Source organism: Argopecten irradians, chromosome 12, assembly GCF_041381155.1.
Source record: "Argopecten irradians isolate NY chromosome 12, Ai_NY, whole genome shotgun sequence".
Classification (NCBI taxonomy): domain Eukaryota; kingdom Metazoa; phylum Mollusca; class Bivalvia; order Pectinida; family Pectinidae; genus Argopecten; species Argopecten irradians.
This window is the reverse complement of record NC_091145.1, coordinates 37,947,474-37,971,615: the sequence shown is the minus strand read 5'-3', so window position 1 is coordinate 37,971,615 and position 24,142 is coordinate 37,947,474. Positions and strand designations below refer to the sequence as shown.

General features: G+C 36.5%; 1 protein-coding gene across 1 annotated transcript; it reads right to left on the bottom strand.

Annotated features, from left to right (window-relative positions):
* Positions 1-1,067: 1,067 nt before the first annotated feature.
* On the bottom strand, positions 1,068-24,108 carry LOC138304909 (transmembrane protein adipocyte-associated 1 homolog). The gene is made up of 11 exons (XM_069245301.1): positions 23,962-24,108; positions 19,761-20,048; positions 19,094-19,226; positions 16,773-16,862; positions 16,380-16,452; positions 15,985-16,064; positions 9,235-9,369; positions 8,959-9,019; positions 6,012-6,114; positions 5,763-5,843; positions 1,068-5,635 (listed from the first exon to the last, which is right to left on the bottom strand). The coding sequence occupies exons 2-11, from the start codon at positions 19,988-19,990 to the stop codon at positions 5,368-5,370; spliced, it is 1,254 nt and encodes a 417-aa protein (XP_069101402.1). The 5' UTR covers positions 19,991-20,048; positions 23,962-24,108; the 3' UTR covers positions 1,068-5,367.
* Positions 24,109-24,142: the final 34 nt, after the last annotated feature.

Genomic DNA, 24,142 nt, shown 5'->3' with positions numbered 1-24,142 from the left:
GTACATGTGTGTACCACATTTCTCATGGTCTAAAATGAGTGGTAGTCTACATGTGTGTACCCCATTTTTCATGGTCTAAAATCAGGGGTATGTGTGTACCACATTTCTCATGGTCTAAAATGAGAGGTAGTGTTCATGTGTGTAACCCATTTCTCATGGTCTAAAATGAGGGGTAGTGTACATGTGTGTACCACATTTCTTATGGTCTAAAATGAGGGGTAGTGCACATGTGTGTACCGGATTACTCATGGTCTAAAATGATGGGTAGTGTACATGTGTGTACCACATTTCTCATGGTCTAAAATCAGGGGTATGTGTGTACCACATTTCTCATGGTCTAAAATGAGGGGTAGTATACATGTGTGTACCCCATTTTTTATGGTCTAAAATCAGGAGTATGTGTGTACCACATTTCTCATGGTCTAAAATCAGGGGTATGTGTGTACCACATTTCTCATGGTCTAAAATCAGGGGTAGTGTACATATGTGTACCACATTTCTCATGGTCTAAAATGAGGGGTAGTGTACATGTGTGTACCACATTTCTCATGGTCTAAAATGAGGGGTAGTGTACATGTGTGTATCACATTTTTCATCTTTCAAAACATATCACAGTCATAATATTATCCATCCCTGAAATATGTTTCTATAGCAAAACTGAAGATCTTTGAGGAGTAAAAAAAAAACATGAACAATCAAAGTCCTTAAAATAACTAAAAGAGTCTTTCTTTCAAAACTATGTAGAGAGCGAAAACAAATTCAAATGCAGAGTCGACATGTATAAGTAGTCTCACATGCTGATGCACGCAGACCCTTCGATTTTCTACAATATATTCCAGGGGTAGATATTACAACAGTAAATTATTTTGATGGAAGGTCTTTTGGACAATACGATTGGGGAACAGCTAGGTACGGTGTAGAGATTATTAAGATTTACGACTCGACTTTATCCAGATAGTCAGGCAGACATCAAGATAGGGTGATTCCATTAAGACAGGGTGATTCCATTACTCCTTCCCTCCCCCCTCTTCTTAACACGGTTATAAATATGACATCACAAGTCCACAAAATGTGTACTTCATTTAATTTCATAATCTCATTTTTGTTCGAATTATATATAAAGCATCATACAGAAAATACATGTATAATTACAATGCTCGTCAACACAATACCTTATTTTACATAAATACAATCTACAAGTAGCAGGTCTAGTGTACACTGTACCTGCTGAATCACAAGGCCGGTACCTAGTAGGCTTCAAACATTTCTCCATAAATATACCAGTATATATATACTGGTAGGCTTCAAACGTCTCTCCCTGTATATACCAGTATATATACTGGTAGGCTTCAAACGTCTCTCCCTGTATATACCAGTTTATATACTGGTAGGCTTCAAACGTCTCTCCCTGTATATACCAGTATATATACTCAATATATATTCAAACATTTCTCCCTATTAATACCGGTATACTGGTAGGCTTCAAATGGCTCCCTATATATACATGTATATATTACATACAGGTGGTACATGTAAACAAAGTGAACGAAAAAGCTGAAAGTGTTCCCTTGGGAAGTCCAGTAAATAATTGGCATTCAAGCAATTTGCTAAGTAAATTGAAACAATCCTCAAAAATTTCAGTTTAGATAGAATCTTGTTAATACAATGTAGCTTTATTTACTTCTTTATCAATAGAAATGTGTTGATACTTAATTCATGTGTTCTAATATCCCTCATGTTTGCTTAATTTAAAAGAATATTTGTCAGTACAATGTGCATAGCCGGTGAGCAAATCAAAGGCAAATGTTAATTTTTGTACATGTATTTCAAAGTCTAAGGAAATGTAAATATTATGAATCTGACGTATATGAACATGTAGACCATCTTTTTTCATACAAATTTAATAAAACTGCATCTCGGCAAATTAATATCTACAGCACTTATATTGATAGGAATTTCTATTTAATTTTTAAAAACTGGGAATTTTAATCTTCAGCAACTTATTTTCAAATATCTACATTACAAAGCCAATCTTAAACAGATTTGAAAGCTATTTTAAGCAATTATTTAGTTCAACTGTTACATGGATATAGATTGTGTATAATCCATGTTGATATTAGGTCGCAAAAACAACAAATTAAATAACAAAGTTATCTGCCCTTGTCAGTAGATATGTTCTGGGTGTTATTTTTTCTGTAAAATTTAGCATAATGTTCGCAAACGGATGACTTAAAAATGAATATTTACCCAATAGGGCAGATCACTTTGTAATATCCAAATATAGAATACGTTCAGAAAAACTCCAGAAATAGGTCAACGTCTAGCATACACTGTAATTGTTTATTTGTAATTTATAAAGTAGCGTCATAACTTTGTCAATAAAAAATACATGACTTAGTTATGCTGATACCTACATAAATTTGTCTCTACTGGAGCAGGATAACTGAGTCCAACCACATCAATACCTACATAAATTTGTCAATACTGGAGCAGGATAACTGAGTCCAACCACATAAATACCTACATAAATTTGTCTCTTCTGGAGCAGGATACCTAAGTCCAACCACATCAATACCTACATAAATTTGTCTCTACTGGAGCAGGATAACTGAGTCCAACCACATCAATACCTACATAAATTTGTCAATACTGGAGCAGGATAACTGAGTCCAACCACATAAATACCTACATAAATTTGTCTCTTCTGGAGCAGGATACCTAAGTCCAACCACATCAATACCTACATAAATTTGTCTCTTCTGGAGCAGGATACCTAAGTCCAACCACATCAATACCTACATAAATTTGTCTCTACTGGAGCAGGATAACTAAAGTCCAACCACATCAATACCTACATAAATTTGTCTCTTCTGGATCAGGATACCTAAAGTCCAACCACATCAATACCTACATAAATTTGTCTCTTCTGGAGCAGGATACCTAAAGTCCAACCACATCAATACCTACATAAATTTGTCTCTACTGGAGCAGGATACCTAAGTCCAACCACATCATTTTTCACACATACTGTAAACAGACTTATTTTAGCGCTAATGTGACAATCTCTTAATTATTATTTTCTGGAAATACCCTTTTACAAAATTTGGCACTGTACATAAATAGCGTATAAAAGTCATGTAAGTGTGAAAAGCGATAAAATAAATCTACCACTAAAATAAGTACATTTAACAGTAATATAATAATTATCCATTACACTCCAAAGTGCAGCTAACTCTACAAACTGAATAGACTTGATTTCTAGGTATGTACATACTAAAGTAATGACTAGAATCTAAAATGAAGTTAGCCCGATATATACACTATATATACCCAGATAGATGTATCTACAGTAATGTACATACATATTGCACCTTACCTTTAAACTTATTTGTTCTTAGTTAATTCATCTGATAGTTGCATTCATTTAAGCAATAAACTGTTACCAGATTGGACATACAGTTGATATGAAGCCCATCCGGAAGGAAGATAAATAGAATGGCGCCCGTTAGGGCGCCATGAATATTTATCTTTCGGACGGATGGGCTTCATATCAACTGTATGTCCAATCTGGTAACAGTTCATTACTTATATTTCCATTATGATCAATCATATTCAAATCTACACACGTATATCCTTTAAATTTCCTGCTTGCGCTAGTGTTGACGTCACCAAGTTCAATAGACGGAACAGCAATAGCATCAACTTCTGAATATAGTTCAACACAAAACGGTTTGAAACAAGCGAACAAATGAAAATTATGCGATGACATTTTTTTAATACAAGTGATTTTGTCAACGCGATAATACTATTAGATTTCATAGACTACACAACTTTAAAACCACTTTTGAAATTATTTGACCGTTATGTATAGGCGTATGTATACATTGAATACATTGTCAGTGACGCGGCGGAAACATTAGATATTCATACACTTGACCAGATTGGAGTTCATAGCCAGATATTGCCCATCTGGTTTAACATAGATTAAACGGGAAACTGAAAGTAGAATGGAAATATAATATTATGTGTTTCTATTATAATATTGTGCACCATAATCACATTAGATTTATTACACTCAGTACAACCAGTCTACCAGTTACAGTCATCAAAACACACAAAGAACTGGTTTAGCTTCAGTCAAATTCCAATGCAGGCTATGCATGTAAACACCTCTATCATCTTAACTTCAGCTAATCACACTGATGTAATAGAATGGTTTTTAAAGAAATGAGGAAATAACTTTATAAAATCAAAATTGTACATATCCCAACAAAGTAGCTATTGACACACTTAATAAATCTGTTTATTATTCTTTGTCATGCGAAGAAACCTTGTTTCATGTCTCTTAACCTCTAAGGTGAATGAACTGAAACGTGTGAGATTAAGAAATTCAGGAAATATTATATATTTCCAAATAAGGATTTAACATGTGGTCTACAAGGAGGGAGTTTAGATTATTTCTAGTACAATTCCACTTCGTCTCACATAAAGGTTATTACTGACCATGATGCTTCTATCATCATCAATTCTCACTTCCTCTGACTACTCTATACAACCATTATATCATATGGAACATACACAGTTACCACATATTAAGTATCTACTTTTATAAGTAAAGAGCAGACATCTCAACAATAAGATTTAATTTACCTAGTTCAGAAACTACACATAATAGGTTTTTGACAACTGTTAGATAAAGCTGGTATTGTAGGTACCGGTAACTGAGATTTTGATGAATTCCACAGGCTAATATTTATTTTTTTGTTTAATATAAATCACATAAACCATTGTCTGAAAATTTCCTTAAATGCATAAAAGATTTCTATAATAATATCAAATGAAATCAACAAAATCAAAATAATTCATTTTTATATATTGTCATAAATAACAACTCCGATAGTTGAAATCACGATTTAACTAATATATATATAATATTAAAACACATACCGTGACAATTCTTTCAACTATCCAATAGTGCCAAAAAGATTTAACATTCATTCAATCTTATGAAGTCTTATCAGTATCACAAGGTTTAGCTATACAGGACTTCTTGTTACATCAATCGAGATGTAGAAATATGTCGATTTTGAGATACCACAATTGTAATGATGATGTCATATTTTGAGGAGATTTGTGATGTCACTATCACTGGACTCATCAGCATACTTTACCCATGTCCTTTTAGTATATCTCGCCATCAACCTATTTAATACACTGCACAGTCTACATTTACTGTAACACATCTGATTGCTGATGGTAGTTTTACACAAACTTTTTATACCCTACAGCACATAAAGTATACAGAGTTATTTTGATTAAGAGGATTTAGTCAGATCTCAGAATTTGGCGGAGTCTGAACAGACGTGATCAGGCAGACCCTTGGTAGAAGTCTGATGAGGAGTCCATATTTGGGTTTACATCAACCTCAACAACATTCACAGATCCGGCTCCGTTAGGGAGGAGAATTTTCTGGAAGTGTGCATTACGGTCAAAGTGTGTACTATCGTAACTCCCTGCAATACTGTCAGAGTCGTCCATTCTGGCTGTGGCTTGGTACGGCATGCTTACTGTATCCTCCTCTGGAGCCTCATCAACTTGGTTCTTGTATGAGAAAAGGATGCTTGGCTGTGACATTCTGAAAAGAAATGTCAAATTTTCTTCCTTTTATTTACAAAACATAAGATTTATTGATAAAATTCATGCCCAGCAAAATGAAAACAATAAATATATCTGTATATCACTATGAATATATAAAATCTTACCTGAAAAATTTTCTCAGGAACACAAGATATACAACAGGTGCAAAGCAAGTAAAATAGATGTAGGTTGTGACGTCCACCACACTGTAACAGAATTGGATAATACAACGTATGTAAAGGACAAATGGACACTACTAATCCACATTTCAAGAAAAATTAAATGATAAGCATTATCCATTTACAAATTAACAAACATACCAAAACCAGCTGAACAAGTCAAAGGATGTAGCAGTGTGTAAAATCCTTACTCACCACATGCCGTTCTGTATGGAGCTGTAGATTAGAGCACTGCCCACCGCCTGGGCAGCATTCAGAGCCGCCAGGAATGCTGCATACCTATAGAATGATCTTTTAGCTGTAACAGACAAGGACATCATAGTTACTTTAACAAGTAGATATTTCATACACATATGTATTAGATGCTATAATAAGAATGAATACATCGGTGCGTTTTGCGAGATTATAATAAAGTTATTATTTTTTAAAATAAAATGTACATAGCTGTATACAGTAAAACCTGCTATATAGGACACCTCTATACTGTTTCCCATCTTTAATTCGCGTGCGAATAACGGTATGACCATTATCAAACTTATATGAGATCTCATTAATATGAAACAATATATAAAATGTGGTTGAAATTGGACAATAAATATTTAAGTTATCAAGAGGAAACCATGGATTTATCTGTTTTGACGATTCAAATTCCTGTAACTCTTGCAAATAATGACAGAGTAGACCATTATCGAACCCATCTAAGATCTCATTGATGTTAAGCAATATCAGAATTGCCAACCTCTGATTAGGTCAAATCGAGTGATCACCCTTGAAAAAACAGGTGAAAGGGTCAAAACAAGGGTCATGTGCGGAACCACATTTTAGTATGTATAATTTTTAACACATTTCAAACCCGTAATATGCATATATTTATCATCTTCATATTTTTATTCAGTAATATTTATGATATTTTTTGTAATGATATAATTAATATCTGAAATTTAATAAAAAAAAAATGTTTTTTCTAAAATATTAAATAAATACAAGAGGCCCATGGGCCTTAACGGTCATCTGACTATTAGTACAATATAACATAGTCGTTTAAAGATTTTAGCCTATTTGACCTCTGTGACCTTGATTGAAGGTCCAGGTAATTCATTTGAACAAACTTGGTAGCCCTTCATCCCAGCATGCTACATGTTCAATATCAGTACCCTGGGCCTACTGGTTCTTCAGAAGAAGTCATTTAAAGATTTTAGTCTATTTGCCGCCCGTGACCTTAAAGGAAGGTCAAGGTCATTCATTTGAATAAACTTGATAGCCCTTCATCCAAGCATGCTACATGCCCAATATCAGTACCCTTGGCCTTCTAGTTCTTGAGAAGAAGTCATTTAAAGATTTTAGCCTATTTGACCCCTGTTACCTTGAATGAAGGTCAAGGTCATTCATATGAACAAACTTGGTAGCCCTTCATCCAAGAATGTCACAGGCCCAATATCAGTACCCTGGGCCTTCTGGTTCTTGAGAAGAAGTCGTTTAAAGATTTTAGCCTAATTGACCCTCGTGACTTTGGATGAAGATCAAGGTCATTTATTTGAACAAACTTGGTAGCCCTTCATCCCAGCATGCCAGAGGCTAATATCAGGGCTCGTATGCCTCTTAGTTATTCACAATTAGTTGTTGGTAGCCCTTCATCTCAGAATCATACAGGCCAAATATCAGTATCCTGGGCCTTCTGGTTCTTGAGAAGAAGTCGTTTAAAGATTTTCGCCTTTTAGACCCCTGTGACCTTGAATGAAAGTCAAGGTCATTCATTTGAACAAACTTGGTAGCCCTCCATCCCAGCAACCTACAGGCCAAATATGAGTACCCTGGGCCTTCCGGTTATTGAGAAGAAGTTGTTTGAATGAAAAGTTTACGGACGGCGGACGGCGCACGGCGCACGACGTGGACGGTGCATGATGACAATAGGTCATCCTGACCCATCGGGTCAGATGACCTAAAAATCCTGATTTTTTTTTGTTCTACACATGTCCGGTTTCACTATCTACAATTATCTTTGACTAAACAAAATGGCAGCCATTATGATAAGCTTGCCTGCCTACTGCAACAGGATACCGTTCACGTTGTTTTATTCATGTGAGTAAATCTTTGTCTGAAATCATAATGTTGCTACTTTTGAAGAATTTTGAAGAGATTATTTCTGAATTTGAACAGTATTTATTGGCCATGTCTGATTTTGCTAGCTGGCCATGTCTAAAAACGACCATGGACATCGTGATGCATGACTGAATAGATTAATTAAATGCTACAAGTTCACACCTTTATTAAAGTTTGTGTAAACACTAACATAGCTACCTGCATTATACAAGGGCCTGATATGAGTCTTAAGCCCTGAGGTGTAATTAAAATTGCGCTTATGGCTTTATCTGACGTAATTTTTGTGAGCTTTTTAACACTTTGGTACAAGTGCTGAAAATCGGGTTATTTGATGACCCGATGGGTCAATCGAGTTACGCATTCTAAAATATCTTAAAAACGGGTCAACCCGGAGAAATCAGGTGAGTTGGCAATAATACTGCAATATGCCAAATTTGGTTGAAATCAGACAATCAATAATAAAGTTATCAAGCGGAAAACCATGGATTTATTTGTTTTGACAATTTTAATGCCAAATTTGGTTGAAATCAGACAGTCAATAATAAAGTTATCAAGCGGAAAACCATGGATTTATTTGTTTCGACAATTTTAAAGTCCTGTAACTCTTGCAACTATTGACAGATTTTTACCATTATAGAACTCATCTGAGCAATATACCAAATTTGGTTGAAATCAGACAATAAATACTTAAGTTATTGCATGGAAACTGGTTCCCGGACACGGATGCTGACACCGACGCTGACGCCGACATAGTGATACCTAAGTGTCGCCCTTCCGTTGCAGGCAATACAAAAACCATACAAGGGACAAAGAAAATAGGGTCTTTATAGCCAAGTGGTATTTATACACAGGGCCAATTCTGTATACCATGGCCACTAGAGACCCTAAGAAAGTGGTCTTAATAAGTAGGTGGTCTTTATAAAGAGGCGGTCGCTAAGGCAGGTTTTACTGTTATAACTACCTTATATTGATACCAAAGGCAGAGTGCGAGTAGTAGAATTACCTTAATGACTACATTTGAACATGTTTGTGCATTACTTACGTGGAAGAGCCAGCTTTTCTCTCAGACTAGTCCATGGCAAGATAAATATCACTGTGTACACCTGTAAATATCAACAGTGTTAAAACCTTGGTACATATCAATGTAAACATAATTCATTTAACTCTGATGTCCATAATGTTAAAATTTCATGTCAATAAATTTTTTGATGTTGCAATGATCAGTTACAGTATGTATAGTAAGACTTTATTTCTTTGCATGCCTGCAGGGCATCACCATTTGATTTTAACAATATTGATTTTGTTATCACAAACTTACCAAAAAAAAGAAGAGTGAGCTAGTGAGCCAGAAGATCATCCCACCATGCCCAAAGATATCATAGTCCTGTATAGTACTGTTGGGACTCTGCTTCACCTGAAAGTTTGGGTCGGGGTACGTAAACTCCAACGTGCCCTGTAACCATAGAAATAAAACATTCTCAAGAGTAAGCATATGTAAATCTTGGTGTTTCTAAACAGTTTGGAAGGTATATATAATGATATTGTAACACAACCAGTTAATATTTTATGTGTGACGTTTTAAGACAATGTGCACACTGTCATTCCATGGCTTCTGGTGAGAGTGATATCCTCTGGGTGACACTATAGGCACTGTTACATTCAAAAGCAGGAAGTATTTATATAATAAAAGTGTATACTGATGTGTACAAGAATACAGTAACGCTATGCATAAGTATAAATACTGATATGTGTACAGAAATTCACTAACGCTATACAGGAGGTGACCCCCGTACTCTCTTATTGTCTATACTGACCTGTGTACAGGAATACATTAACGCTATACAGGAGGTGACCCCCTTTACTCTCTTATTGTCTATACTGACCTGTGTACAGGAATACATTAACGCTATACAGGAGATGAACCCGCACTCTCTTATTGTCTATACTGACCTGTGTACAGGAATACACTAACTCTACACAGGAGGTGAGTTCTTTACTCTCTTATTGACTATACTGACCTGTGTACAAGAATACACTAACTCTATACAGGAGGTGACCCCTTTACTCTCTTATTGTCTATACTGACCTGTGTACAGGAATACACTAACGCTATACAGGAGGTGACCCCTGTACTCTCTTATTGTCTATACTGACCTGTGTACAGGAATACACTAACGCTATACAGGAGGTGACCCCTGTACTCTCTTATTGTCTATACTGACCTGTGTACAGGAATACACTAACGCTATACAGGAGGTGAACCCGCACTCACTTATTGTCTATACTGACCTGTGTACAGGAATACACTAACTATACAGGAGTGACCCTGTACTCTCTTATTGTCTATACTGACCTGTGTACAGGAATACACTAACGCTATACAGGAGGTGACCCCTGTACTCTCTTATTGTCTATACTGACCTGTGTACAGGAATACACTAACTCTATACAGGAGGTGACCCCTTTACTCTCTTATTGCCTATACTGACCTGTGTACAGGAATACACTAACGCTATACAGGAGGTGAACCCTTTAGTCTCTTATCATCTATACTGACCGGTGTACAAGAATACACTTACGCTATACAGGAGGTGACCCCTGTACTGTTATTGTCTATTCTGACCTGTGTACAGGAATACACTAACTCTATACAGGAGATGACCCCTGTACTCTCTTATCGTCTATACTGACCTGTGTACAAGAATACACTAATGCTATACAGGAGGTGACCCCTTTACTCTCTTATTGTCTATAATGACCTGTGTACAAGAATACACTAACGCTATACAGGAGGTGACCCCCGTACTCTCTTATCGTCTATACTGACCTGTGTACAAGAATACACTAATGCTATACAGGAGGTGACCCCTGTACTCTCTTATTGTCTATACTGACCTGTGTACAGGAATACACTAACTCTATACAGGAGGTGACCCCTGTACTATCTTATCGTCTATACTGACCTGTGTACAGGAATACACTAATGCTATACAGGAGGTGACCCCTGTACTATCTTATCGTCTATACTGACCTGTGTACAGGAATACACTAATGCTATACAGGAGGTGACCCCTGTACTCTCTTATTGTCTATACTGACCTGTGAACAAGAATACACTAATGCTATACAGGAGGTGACCCCTGTACTATCTTATCGTCTATACTGACCTGTGTACAGGAATACACTAAATCTATACAGAAGGTGACCCCTGTACTATCTTATCGTCTATACTGACCTGTGTACAGGAATACACTAACTCTATTGTACAAGAATACACTAAACTATACAGGAGGTGACCCCTGTACTCTCTTATCGTCTATTCCTGACATACTACAGGAGGTGACCCTGTACTCTCTTATTGTCTATACTGACCTGTGTACAGGAATACACTAATCTTACAGGAGGTGACCCCTTTACTCTCTTATTGTCCTATACTGACCTGTGTACAGGAATACACTAACGCTATACAGGAGGTGACCCCTTACTCTCTTATTGTCTATACTGACCTGTGTACAGGAATACACTAACTCTATACAGGAGGTGACCCCTGTACTATCTTATCGTCTATACTGACCTGTGTACAGGAATACACTAATGCTATACAGGAGGTGACCCCTGTACTCTCTTATCGTCTATACTGACCTGTGTACAGGAATACACTAACTCTATACAGGAGGTGACTCCTTTACTCTCTTATTGTCTATACTGACCTGTGTACAGGAATACACTAACTCTATACAGGAGGTGACCCCTGTACTATCTTATCGTCTATACTGACCTGTGTACAGGAATACACTAACTCTATACAGGAGGTGACCCCTGTACTCTCTTATTGTCTATACTGACCTGTGTACAGGAATACACTAACTCTATACAGGAGGTGACCCCTGTACTCTCTTATTGTCTATACTGACCTGTGTACAGGAATACACTAACTCTATACAGGAGGTGACCCCTGTACTATCTTATCGTCTATACTGACCTGTGTACAGGAATACACTAATGCTATACAGGAGGTGACCCCGTACTCTCTTATTGTCTATACTGACCTGTGTACAGGAATACACTAACTCTATACAGGAGGTGACCCCTGTACTATCTTATTGTCTATACTGACCTGTGTACAGGAATACACTAAACTCTATACAGGAGGTGACCCGCGTACTCTCTTATTGTCTATACTGACCTGTGTACAGGAATACACTAACTCTATACAGGAGATGAACCCGCACTCTCTTATTGTCTATACTGACCTGTGTACAGGAATACACTAACTCTATACAGGAGGTGACCCATGTACTCTCTTATTGTCTATACTGACTGACCTGTTTACAGGAATACACTAACTCTATACAGGAGGTGACCCCTGTACTCTCTTATTGTCTATACTGACCTGTGTACAGGAATACACTAACGCTATACAGGAGGTGACCCCTGTACTCTCTTATTGTCTATACTGACCTGTGTACAGGAATACACTAAATCTATACAGGAGGTGACCCCTGTACTATCTTATCGTCTATACTGACCTGTGTACAAGAATACACTAATGCTATACAGGAGGTGACCCCTGTACTATCTTATCGTCTATACTGACCTGTGTACAGGAATACACTAAAGCTATACAGGAGGTGACCCCTGTACTCTCTTATCGTCTATACTGACCTGTGTACAGGAATAAACACAGGAATACACTAACGCTATACCGGAGGTGACCCCTTTACTCTCTTATTGTCTATACTGACCTGTGTACAGGAATACACTAATGCTATACAGGAGGTGACCCCTGTACTCTCTTATCGTCTATACTGACCTGTGTACAGGAATACACTAATGCTATACAGGAGGTGACCCCTGTACTCTCTTATCGTCTATACTGACCTGTGTACAGGAATACACTAACTCTATACAGGAGGTGACCCCTGTACTATCTTATCGTCTATACTGACCTGTGTACAAGAATACACTAAAGCTATACAGGAGGTGACCCCTGTACTCTCTTATTGTCTATACTGACCTGTGTACAGGAATACACTAACTCTATACAGGAGGTGACCCCTTTACTCTCTTATTGCCTATACTGACCTGTGTACAGGAATACACTAACGCTATACAGGAGGTGACCCCTGTACTCTCTTATTGTCTATACTGACCTGTGTACAGGAATACACTAACTCTATACAGGAGGTGACCCCTTTACTCTCTTATTGTCTATACTGACCTGTGTACAGGAATACACTAACGCTATACAGGAGGTGACCCCTGTACTCTCTTATTGTCTATACTGACCTGTGTACAAGAATACACTAATGCTATACAGGAGGTGACCCCTGTACTCTCTTATTGTCTATACTGACCTGTGTACAAGAATACACTAACTCTATACAGGAGGTGACCCCTGTACTCTCTTATTGTCTATACTGACCTGTGTACAGGAATACACTAACTCTATACAGGAGGTGACCCCTGTACTCTCTTATTGTCTATACTGACCTGTGTACAGGAATACACTAACTCTATACAGGAGGTGACCCCTGTACTCTCTTATTGTCTATACTGACCTGTGTACAGGAATACACTAACACTATACAGGAGGTGACCCCTGTACTCTCTTATTGTCTATACTGACCTGTGTACAGGAATACACTAATGCTATACAGGAGGTGACCCGCGTACTCTCTTATTGTCTATACTGACCTGTGTACAGGAATACACTAACTCTATACAGGAGGTGACCCCTGTACTCTCTTATTGTCTATACTGACCTGTGTACAGGAATACACTAACTCTATACAGGAGGTGACCCCTGTACTCTCTTATTGTCTATACTGACCTGTGTACAGGAATACACTAACTCTATACAGGAGGTGACCCCTGTACTCTCTTATTGTCTATACTGACCTGTGTACAAGAATACACTAATGCTATACAGGAGGTGACCCCTGTACTCTCTTATTGTCTATACTGACCTGTGTACAGGAGGAATACACTAACTCTATACAGGAGGTGACCCCTGTACTATCTTATCGTCTATACTGACCTGTGTACAGGAATACACTAATGCTATACAGGAGGTGACCACTGTACTCTCTTATCGTCTATACTGACCTGTGTACAAGAATACACTAAATCTATACAGAAGGTGACCCCTGTACTATCTTATCGTCTATACTGACCTGTGTACAAGAATACACTAACTCCATACAGGAGGTGACCCCTGTACTATCTTATCGTCTATACTGACCTGTGTACAGGAATACACTAAATCTATACAGAAGGTGACCCCTGTACTATCTTATCGTCTATACTGACCTGTGTACAGGAATAAACACAGGAATACACTAACGCTATACCGGAGGTGACCCCCATACTGTCTTATTGTCTATACTGACCTGTGTACAAGAATACACTAAATCTATACAGGAGGTGACCCCTGTACTCTCTTATCGTCTATACTGACCTGTGTACAGGAATACACTAAATCTATACAGAAGGTGACCCCTGTACTATCTTATCGTCTATACTGACCTGTGTACAAGAATACACTAAATCTATACAGAAGGTGACCCCTGTACTATCTTATCGTCTATACTGACCTGTGAACAGGAATACACTAACTCCATACAGGAGGTGACCCCTGTACTCTCTTATCGTCTATACTGACCTGTGTACAGGAATACACTAACTCTATACAGGAGGTGACCCCTGTACTCTCTTATCGTCTATACTGACCTGTGTACAGGAATACACACAGGAATACACTAACGCTATACCGGAGGTGACCCCATACTACGTCTTATCGTCTATACTGACCTGTGTACAGGAATACATTAACGCTATACAGGAGGTGACCCCTGTACTCTCTTATCGTCTATACTGACCTGTGTACAGGAATAAACACAGGAATACACTAACGCTATACAGGAGGTGACCCCCATACTGTCTTATTGTCTATACTGACCTGTGTACAGGAATACACACAGGAATACACTAACTCTATACAGGAGGTGACCCCGTACTCTCTTATTGTCTATACTGACCTGTGTACAGGAATACACTAATGCTATACAGGAGGTGACCCCTGTACTCTCTTATCGTCTATACTGACCTGTGTACAGGAATACACACACACAGTAATACACTAACCAACTATACAGGAGGTGACCCCTGTACTCTCTTATTGTCTATACTGACCTGTGTACAGGAATACACACAGGAATACACTAACTCTATACAGGAGGTGACCCCTGTACTCTCTTATTGTCTATACTGACCTGTGTACAGGAATACACTAACGCTATACAGGAGGTGACCCCTGTACTCTCTTATCGTCTATACTGACCTGTGTACAGGAATACACTAACTCTATACAGGAGGTGACCCCTGTACTCTCTTATCGTCTATACTGACCTGTGTACAGGAATACACACAGGAATACACTAACGCTATACCGGAGGTGACCCCCATACTGTCTTATCGTCTATACTGACCTGTGTACAGGAATACATTAACGCTATACAGGAGGTGACCCCTGTACTCTCTTATCGTCTATACTGACCTGTGTACAGGAATAAACACAGGAATACACTAACGCTATACCGGAGGTGACCCCCATACTGTCTTATTGTCTATACTGACCTGTGTACAGGAATACACACAGGAATACACTAACTCTATACAGGAGGTGACCCGCGTACTCTCTTATTGTCTATACTGACCTGTGTACAGGAATACACACAGGAATACACTAACTATACAGGAGGTGACCCCTGTACTCTCTTATCGTCTATACTGACCTGTTTACAGGAATACACTTACTCTATACAGGAGGTGACCCCTGTACTCTCTTATTGTCTATACTGTCCTGTGTACAGGAATACACTAACGCTATACAGGAGGTGACCCCTGTACTCTCTTATTGTCTACACTGTCCTGTGTACAGGAATACACTAAAGCTATACAGGAGGTGACCCCTGTACTCTCTTATCGTCTATACTGACCTGTGTACAAGGATACACTAACACTTTACATAAGGTGAACACTTCACTCTCTTATCGTCTATACTGACCTGTGTACACGAATAAAGTAATGCTATACAGGAGGTGACAGCCAACACTCTCTGGATGCTCCTTTTACTATCTAGATGACCTGACAATACAAAAGAGACACATAATATACCATCACTAATTCAAACAAATGCTGATACTTTTGTTTAATTAATTTTTCAATACATTCTTATATTTATTTAGGTGCATTTGATTGCTTACAATTTAGGTTGAGAAAATACTAACATCTGCTGTCCGTGATAACTAAACAGTTACAGTAAGTGTGGTTTTGCAGGTTTTTGTATGAGTGTTTGGGTAGAAACATTTTAAATAATAAATGGTGAAAAACAAAATGAATAATTAGCCAATTGCCTTCATACTCACAATATCTGTTAGTTATATTAAGTTGAACCCTTACCAAAGGCTAGTCCAAATATCACAATAGACAGCTCTGTAGCAAGAAGGAAGAATCGCAGAATCAACCACAGCACCTAGATAGTGTTGGTAGAAACATAAAATCGTAATCAACATTCATGATCATCAAATACTTTGTGTACTTTTTATCAATAAACCAGAAAAGGGTTATACCAAAAAGCTTTCAATTAATGAATACATCAAATTTATACATTGTACTACAATAATTATAATTGCAAATTTATTCAGGACCTTTATTTGACTCTGATAAAAGAAACAATATTTTTTTATTTTATGGTAACACAAAAACGTTTTTTAACTTTCTTAGCAGAATTTTTTAGAATCTTAACAACTTCTATAAAAGCCTGTATCTTTTTGTTGTGAAATGTATTGCTACCTTGTCTGCTATGTCACCAGCCAGAACAGATGCATTAACTGTCATGGAAACCACACACCTGAGGACACTGATCACAGCCACTGAAAACACCTGGAACATATAATGGTGAAAAGGGACTGTGTTATCTATTGCTGTAATATACAACACATCAACAGATATACATATATATAGCTAAATATTATCTCCTAAATATTATCTCCCCTTGTAATATACAACAGAGATAGCAAACAATGTTATCTCCCCTTGTAATATACAACACATCAACAGAGATACATATATAGCTAAATGTTATCTCCCCTTGTAATATACAATAGAGATAGCAAACAATGTTATGTCCCCTTGTAATATACAACAGAGATAGCAAACAATGTTATCTCCCCTTGTAATATACAACACATCAACAGAGATGCATATATAGCTTAATGTTATCTCCCCTTGTAATATACAACAGAGATAGCAAACAATGTTATCTCCCCTTGTAATATACAACAGAGATAGCAAACAATGTTATCTCCCCTTGTAATATACAACAGAGATAGCAAACAATGTTATCTTCCCTTGCAATATACAACAGATCAACAAAGATACATATATAGCTAAATGTTATCCCTACTCATAATAAGGGACAAAGAAGTAATTCCAACCGTGTGGACAAAAAAAAGTCAAATTTTCTAGGCGATCTTCCATTTTAACAAGACACACAAAACGAACAAGATTACCGGTACATAATATATATATATGATACAAACAGTAATACAGGACAATGAAAATAGACAAATATTAAGCAGCACAATGGAGCGCAATTAACCCTTCGGCAAGTGGCAGCTGAAGGCGGGATCTACCAAGATGTAACCAAGATGTTCAGCAGAACTCTACAATATGAGCGGTGACTGGAAAGCGTGCCATATGTGACGTCAAATGTGTAGCGAAATTTATATGTAGTGCTCATTTGTATAGGATATAAATTTAGTGGCCTTGCTCCTCGGTTTGTGCAAAAAATTCTAAATTTAGTCGCCTTGTAATACATAGCTAAATGTTAACCCCCATGTAATTAAATATACATCAGAAAAATCAAACAGTGTTATCTCCCCTTGCAGAATTCCTCCCCTTGCAGAATTCAACAGAAATAGTGAAGTGTTTAATCTCCCCTTGTAGAATTCAACAAAAATAGTAAATAGAAAAGGTGCAAAAGATTTCTACAATATACTCAGTTCAAATGATACTATTGCAACAGGACGGAAAAAATGGGAAGACTTTTTTAACTTTGACAATGATAAATGGAAAATGATTTATAGAACCCCTTTTCTTGTGTCTCAAAATACAAAATTGCAGTGGCTACAGTATAGAATAAACCATCATATACTTACAACAAATGTTCATCTTTTTAGATTAGGTATTACAGAAAGCCCTTTTTGTTCGCTATGTAATGATGAAATAGAAACTATTGAGCACGCATTTTGGAACTGTTACAAAATTCAAGAGTTTTACAACACTTTGGAATATTTTATTGATGCTCTGCTAATTCCCTTTAGATTTAATAAAGAAACATTGCATTTCGGATTTCATAATAGAGTAACAAATAGCGAAATTGATAATGAAATAGTTCTTATGATTAAATGGTATATATATAAGTCCAGATGTCTAAAAACACCATTATCCATCACAGCTTTCATAAATCATATTAAAGATCAGTACAATATTCAGAAATTTAATATACAAATTAGTGATAATATACTGAAAGTTAAATTTGACAGGAAATGGGTAAAATGGCAAAGTTTACTAGAATTATCATGATTATTTAAAAAAAAAAAAAAAAAAAAAATGTCACCATACCTTTCTTTCTTAATGCTTTACCAGGTATATTTTTCCAAGTAGTTGACCACCATAGTCTTTTTTTTTTTTTTAAAGCTATATAATTTAATCTAAATGCTTTTCTAATGTATATTGTTATGTTTTGTAAAATGTAGTTTTAGTGTTGTCTTTTGTGCAGTGTTTTGTCTATATGACTATATGTGTGAGGAGTATGTGTGTCTTTGCGTGTGTGGGTTTATTTTCTGTTTGTTTGTGGAAGTATGATTGATATAATGTTGTGTATTATACATGTATGATAAAATGGAAAAATAAAAGAAATATAAAAAAAAAATAGTAAATAGTGTTATCTCCCCATGTAACAGGCAACACTGATAGCAAATTTATAGTGTCACCTATCAAACACACATGTGTACATGTATGTTACTCTTAACACAAGTGATGATGGATTTCAAAACAACAAAAAATCAGTCTTTATTCTTCCCTTTGAAATGATTGTTTACGACTCTTACCAGCATGTAAAAAGCTGTAAAAATTGGACTGTTTGTGTGTCTGAGCTTGGAGACGGCACCCCCAAGCTTCACCAGTAAAAATGCCAGAAACACAGCATTGGGCACCAGAATTATGAGATCCCATACTCTCACCCTGAAAACCACAACAGGAAAACCTTTACATACATGAAATGTATATATACCTGAAATCAAGATCTCATCAAAATTGCTTACTGTTAAATATCTACATTTTCACTAAAATCTCATTATGTAATATTTACCAAACACAGATTGTGTTGTTCAGTGCATAACTGTCAAATAGTCATCTCTGTCTTAGTCTTTATTGATAACTCTGTCCTAGTTTGTTATTTTAAAAAACAATTGATGAAGTATGAAACTCAATAGATAATAGTCAGCAATATATTTCTTAATTAAAAGTATTATGTGTTATACATTCAAAACTGTTTGGTCTCTACAAAATGGTATTTGTTTGGTCTATGCAATCTGAAAATTCCATTGACCTATGGTCTATAAGTCTTAGATATACAATGTACATGTATACTTTCGCACACTGCATGAAAACATTGAAATACTAAAAATTTGAGACATATTCTGACTTTATTTTTCTCATAATGTAAGTAGTATTTTTCCATACAATTTGATTTTATAATTCTATTTAAATGAATACCTTGAGTCTGCGATATCGTCGTAGAGTATATCCTGACATATTGGACGTGAGATTACAAGATCAGGTATTGGTATACTCTTGTTTTCTCCCCTTGGAGCCCCAGGGGCCATTGTAGCACCCACATGCTCCAGGGCAACCCTTAGGGCTGGACCTTGCAGGACATCAGGTAGGGATGTTGCAGCTTCAAACAGTGGTTTCTGGGTAAAAAATGTCACTCCGGTTTTCGACATGTAGCAGACCAGTGATGATTTACTTCACCAATTACAGGTTTGCCAATGCAACATTCATCTGAAATGAGAAAAACTACAATCAAATGATATCTTTTTTAGTAGATCAAAAAGCACATGCCTAGATATATAGAAATAGCATATTTGTATTCTTATATTTTTCAAGCAGCATAAGCTGTACTAGGTTTATCCTGTATAACTCATGTACCATAACTTGATTAAACCAGCGAGGATCAAAGGACTGGTCAGCAGCTGGTATTGTCAGGTTTCAAAATTAGACAAGGATCAATTTCAACAAGTTTATACTGTAAATTATGTTATATTATTTAATCAGTTTAATATGTGTGGTTGGTATTACTAATTTATCTCTAATCATCCTCACAAAATTGTTAAATAAGTCTTCAGCAACCGTATTGATTTAGATTGTTTTTTGTTAGAAATGAAGTAACATTAACAAATAATTTATAACTTATTTGCTTATTTCAAGACGTGTTGTGATGTACTCCATTAATGTTAGAGGTATGGCACGACGAGACACTTTTGGAACATTACGTAGTGTCTCAGAACCTCTAACTTAACTTCCGATAGGCCATTTACCCGATGCTGAAGGTAACATTTTCAAAGTTTGGATTGTGACAATATAAAACGTTTAAATTATATTTAAACAGTCATCAATGTCAAACACCTACCTCTTTTCATTGATTAACAAGTATTTTGACAAAATAAGCCGTAAAAGTAAAACCCATCTAAAACAAATATTTACATCTTCTAACGTAAACTTTCATGACCCAGACAAAACTTGCAATCCGGTCGGTAAATAGAAAAAACGAATTGCAAAGTCCCCAAAACGCTTGATCTAACTTTACTTTTACTTGTATTCTGCCCGCTTGAATTCACATTCGGATTTTTGTAGTAACCAGCCGCCATGTTTAAAACTTGGTCAAAATGTTATGGAAATTAAGTATTCATCATATCTAAAATACTATTTTATGAGGCCTCAAATTTATGATTTTACTAGATAAATGGGATAATTGATACCTAAACTGTAAGTACACATCAATGTTATCTAAGTTAGAGCTATAAATATTGATATTATTGCATTTTTCCTTCCGACTTTATCCGACGTAGGAAGCTGCATCAAAGAAAAAGGCCTTCGGAAATGAGAGTCGACAGTCAGCAAAGTAACTTCCGATAAAAAAACCCCGACTGAATCAGGGACCTGGCACGATTTTTTTTGGAATAACTAACAGTATTACATATATAATATACCGTGATTATTTTATGGGTTCTATACAACATTGAGCTTATATCTTATGAAATATAATTTCTATTTCCATTGAGTGCTTGATGAATAATATTGGCCCAAGTATTGACGTATGGCTTGATTGAATCGGTAAATTTACGAAAAAATTGCTGTTACATTTTACACTGTTCACCCGGAGTCGAAATGGTCGTCACAGCTCTATTGAGGTTACCTTCAAAAAACACAAGCCAAAAACACAAAATCTAATGCTTGTGGTGGTAGAACGATATACCCCAAAAGCTGTGATTCAATCCACAATCTTCCATGTAGGAGGTGTCACTGACCCGTACTTTGTAAAAAAAACTCCATTTAAACAACGTGTAGCTCTGTTAGCATTAGACCGTCACCGCCATGTTCATTTGTTATTTCGGAACGTCTTTCTCGAGTTTACCCACAAGCACAACACTACTACTAATTAGCATAATGTAGTTCAACGATATGTAAAGTCCTGTGGAGCTGTTCCGATATAAAAATGAACATTGTCGTAGGCGGTGACGGTATAAAGTAAGTTGAGCTACACGATGTTTAAATGGAGTTTCTACAAAGTACGTGGTCATGACAACCTCCAACGGAGATTGTGGGATGAACACAGTTATGGGTACTCGTTTACCACCACAAGCGTAGATTTTGTGATTTTGGCTTGGTTTTTGAGGTACCCATTAGAGCCGAGACGACATTTCGACCGGACAGGGTAAATGTCTACCTAGCATATTTGACGTAAATTTCCTGATTCATCAAGCCATAACTTCGTCAATACTTGGCCAATTTTGTTCATCAAGCACTCAATGGAAAGATAAATTATTTCTCTTTATATCCGTCAATGTTGTATAGAACCAATTTATTAAAATAATCAAGGTTTTAAAAAAAATAGGTCCGTTTTTTTCGACCGCCGAGTTCATACCCTTGATACTATAATATATATATATATATGTATACTATTGGTTAAAAAATTTCGTGCGGTCCCTGTGCATGTTATGGGAGTATTTGCGATGGTGGTCAAGAATAGGGTACATGTACATGTACATTCACACCACATGTAAAACACACACAATGATTACCATGAATGATTTAAACAATTTACAGTATTTATGGGTTTAAATAATTAGTTACAGAGAAATCTTGACTTAGTTAACTCAATTAATTATATATATATACCACCAGTATTGCCAACCTCTGATGAGGTCGAATCGGGTGATCACCCTTGAAAAAACGGGTGAAGGAGTAAAAAAAAGGGTCATGTACATGTGCGAAACAACATTTTAGTGTAATTTTTAACACTTTTAAAAGCCTTAAATATGCATGTATTTATTATTTTCATATTGTTATTCAATAATATTATGATGTTTTTTATAATAATATAATTAATATCTGATAATTAATAACAATATCGTAAATTAAAAAAAAAAATAATAATAAAAATCCAGATTTTTTAATCTACATGTGTCCGGTTCATTATTATCTTTGACTAAACAAAATGGCGGCCATTATGATTGGCTTGCCTGCCTTCTGCAACAGGATACCATTCACGTTGATTATGTTTTATTCATGTGAGTAAATCTTTGTCTGAGATCACAAGTGTTTGTGCTTTTGAAGAATTTTGAAAATATTATTTCTGATTATGAACAGTATTAATTGGCCATGTCTAATTTTGCTAACAGGCTCTGGCTAAAAACGATCATGGACATCGTGATGCACGACTGAATAGAGTAATTGCTACAATTTCACACCTTTATTTAAGTTTGTGTATACAAGGAGCTGATATGAGTCTTAAGCCCTGAGTAAAATTGCGCTAATGGCTTGATCTGACGTAATTTTTGTGAGTTTTTTTGACACTTTGGTCAAAGTCCTGAAAACCAGGTTATTTGATGACCTGTCGAGTCAATCGGGTTATGCATTCTAAAATGTCTAAAAAAAACGGGTCAACCCGGAGAAATCGGGTGAGTTGGCAATACTGTACCACAGGCGGTAGGCAAGTTCCTGTGACTCAGAAATAAAATATTTGAAAGTTCAGCAGGACATGTGTATTGGCCGAACTTTCAAATCATTTATTTCTGAGTCTCAGGATATAAAGTGGAAGATTTGAATATCAAAACAGTATACAGTAACTACACCTACATGTAGATCAGAGTTAAAAATGGTACTGAGACCCAATAGCTAGTAGTCTTGATTTGGGAAAAATTTAATTGTTTGCAGCTCATGAGAGACACCTTGACCACCTTAGCTATTTTTAGAAATCAAGAGCGACATAACCTACTCGAACACACACAATCGCGTTACCTTGGCCGTTTTCGTTTATTCGGAACAACCGGTTCGACCGTTTGTAAAAGTCATTAGGCCTATATGATATATATATATTATATTTCAAGTATAAATCCTGACGGACCTGCAGTTCAAAGCTCGTCTGAAAACAATATAAAATCACCAGGTCCGTCTTTAATTCATAAACGAACAACTAGGTCCAACCAGTCATAATCGAAAACGGCCCTCGTTTCGGGGTATGTGTTCAAGACGGTTGTGTCGCTCTTATGATTACTAAAAATAGCTACAAAGTGTAAGGTGATCATGACAGTAGTGAGTACTACAAGATAAGTAATTTTCCTATCATAGGCCAAATTGGAATTGAATTTAAAAACAAAATAATTAGTAACGAAAGCGAAGTAGATTAACTCACTTAACATTCGATCGTCACCGTATCATGACGACAGACTTTCGATAATCTTTCGTCTCGTCAGTCACTTGTGATGTTTTCGTTTTCCTCCCTTTTCTTTTTCGCACTTCCGGTAATGTTCGGATGACCTATCAGTGGAATCTATTAATAACTGCGAGAATCCCGAAATTCCGATTCAATGTCT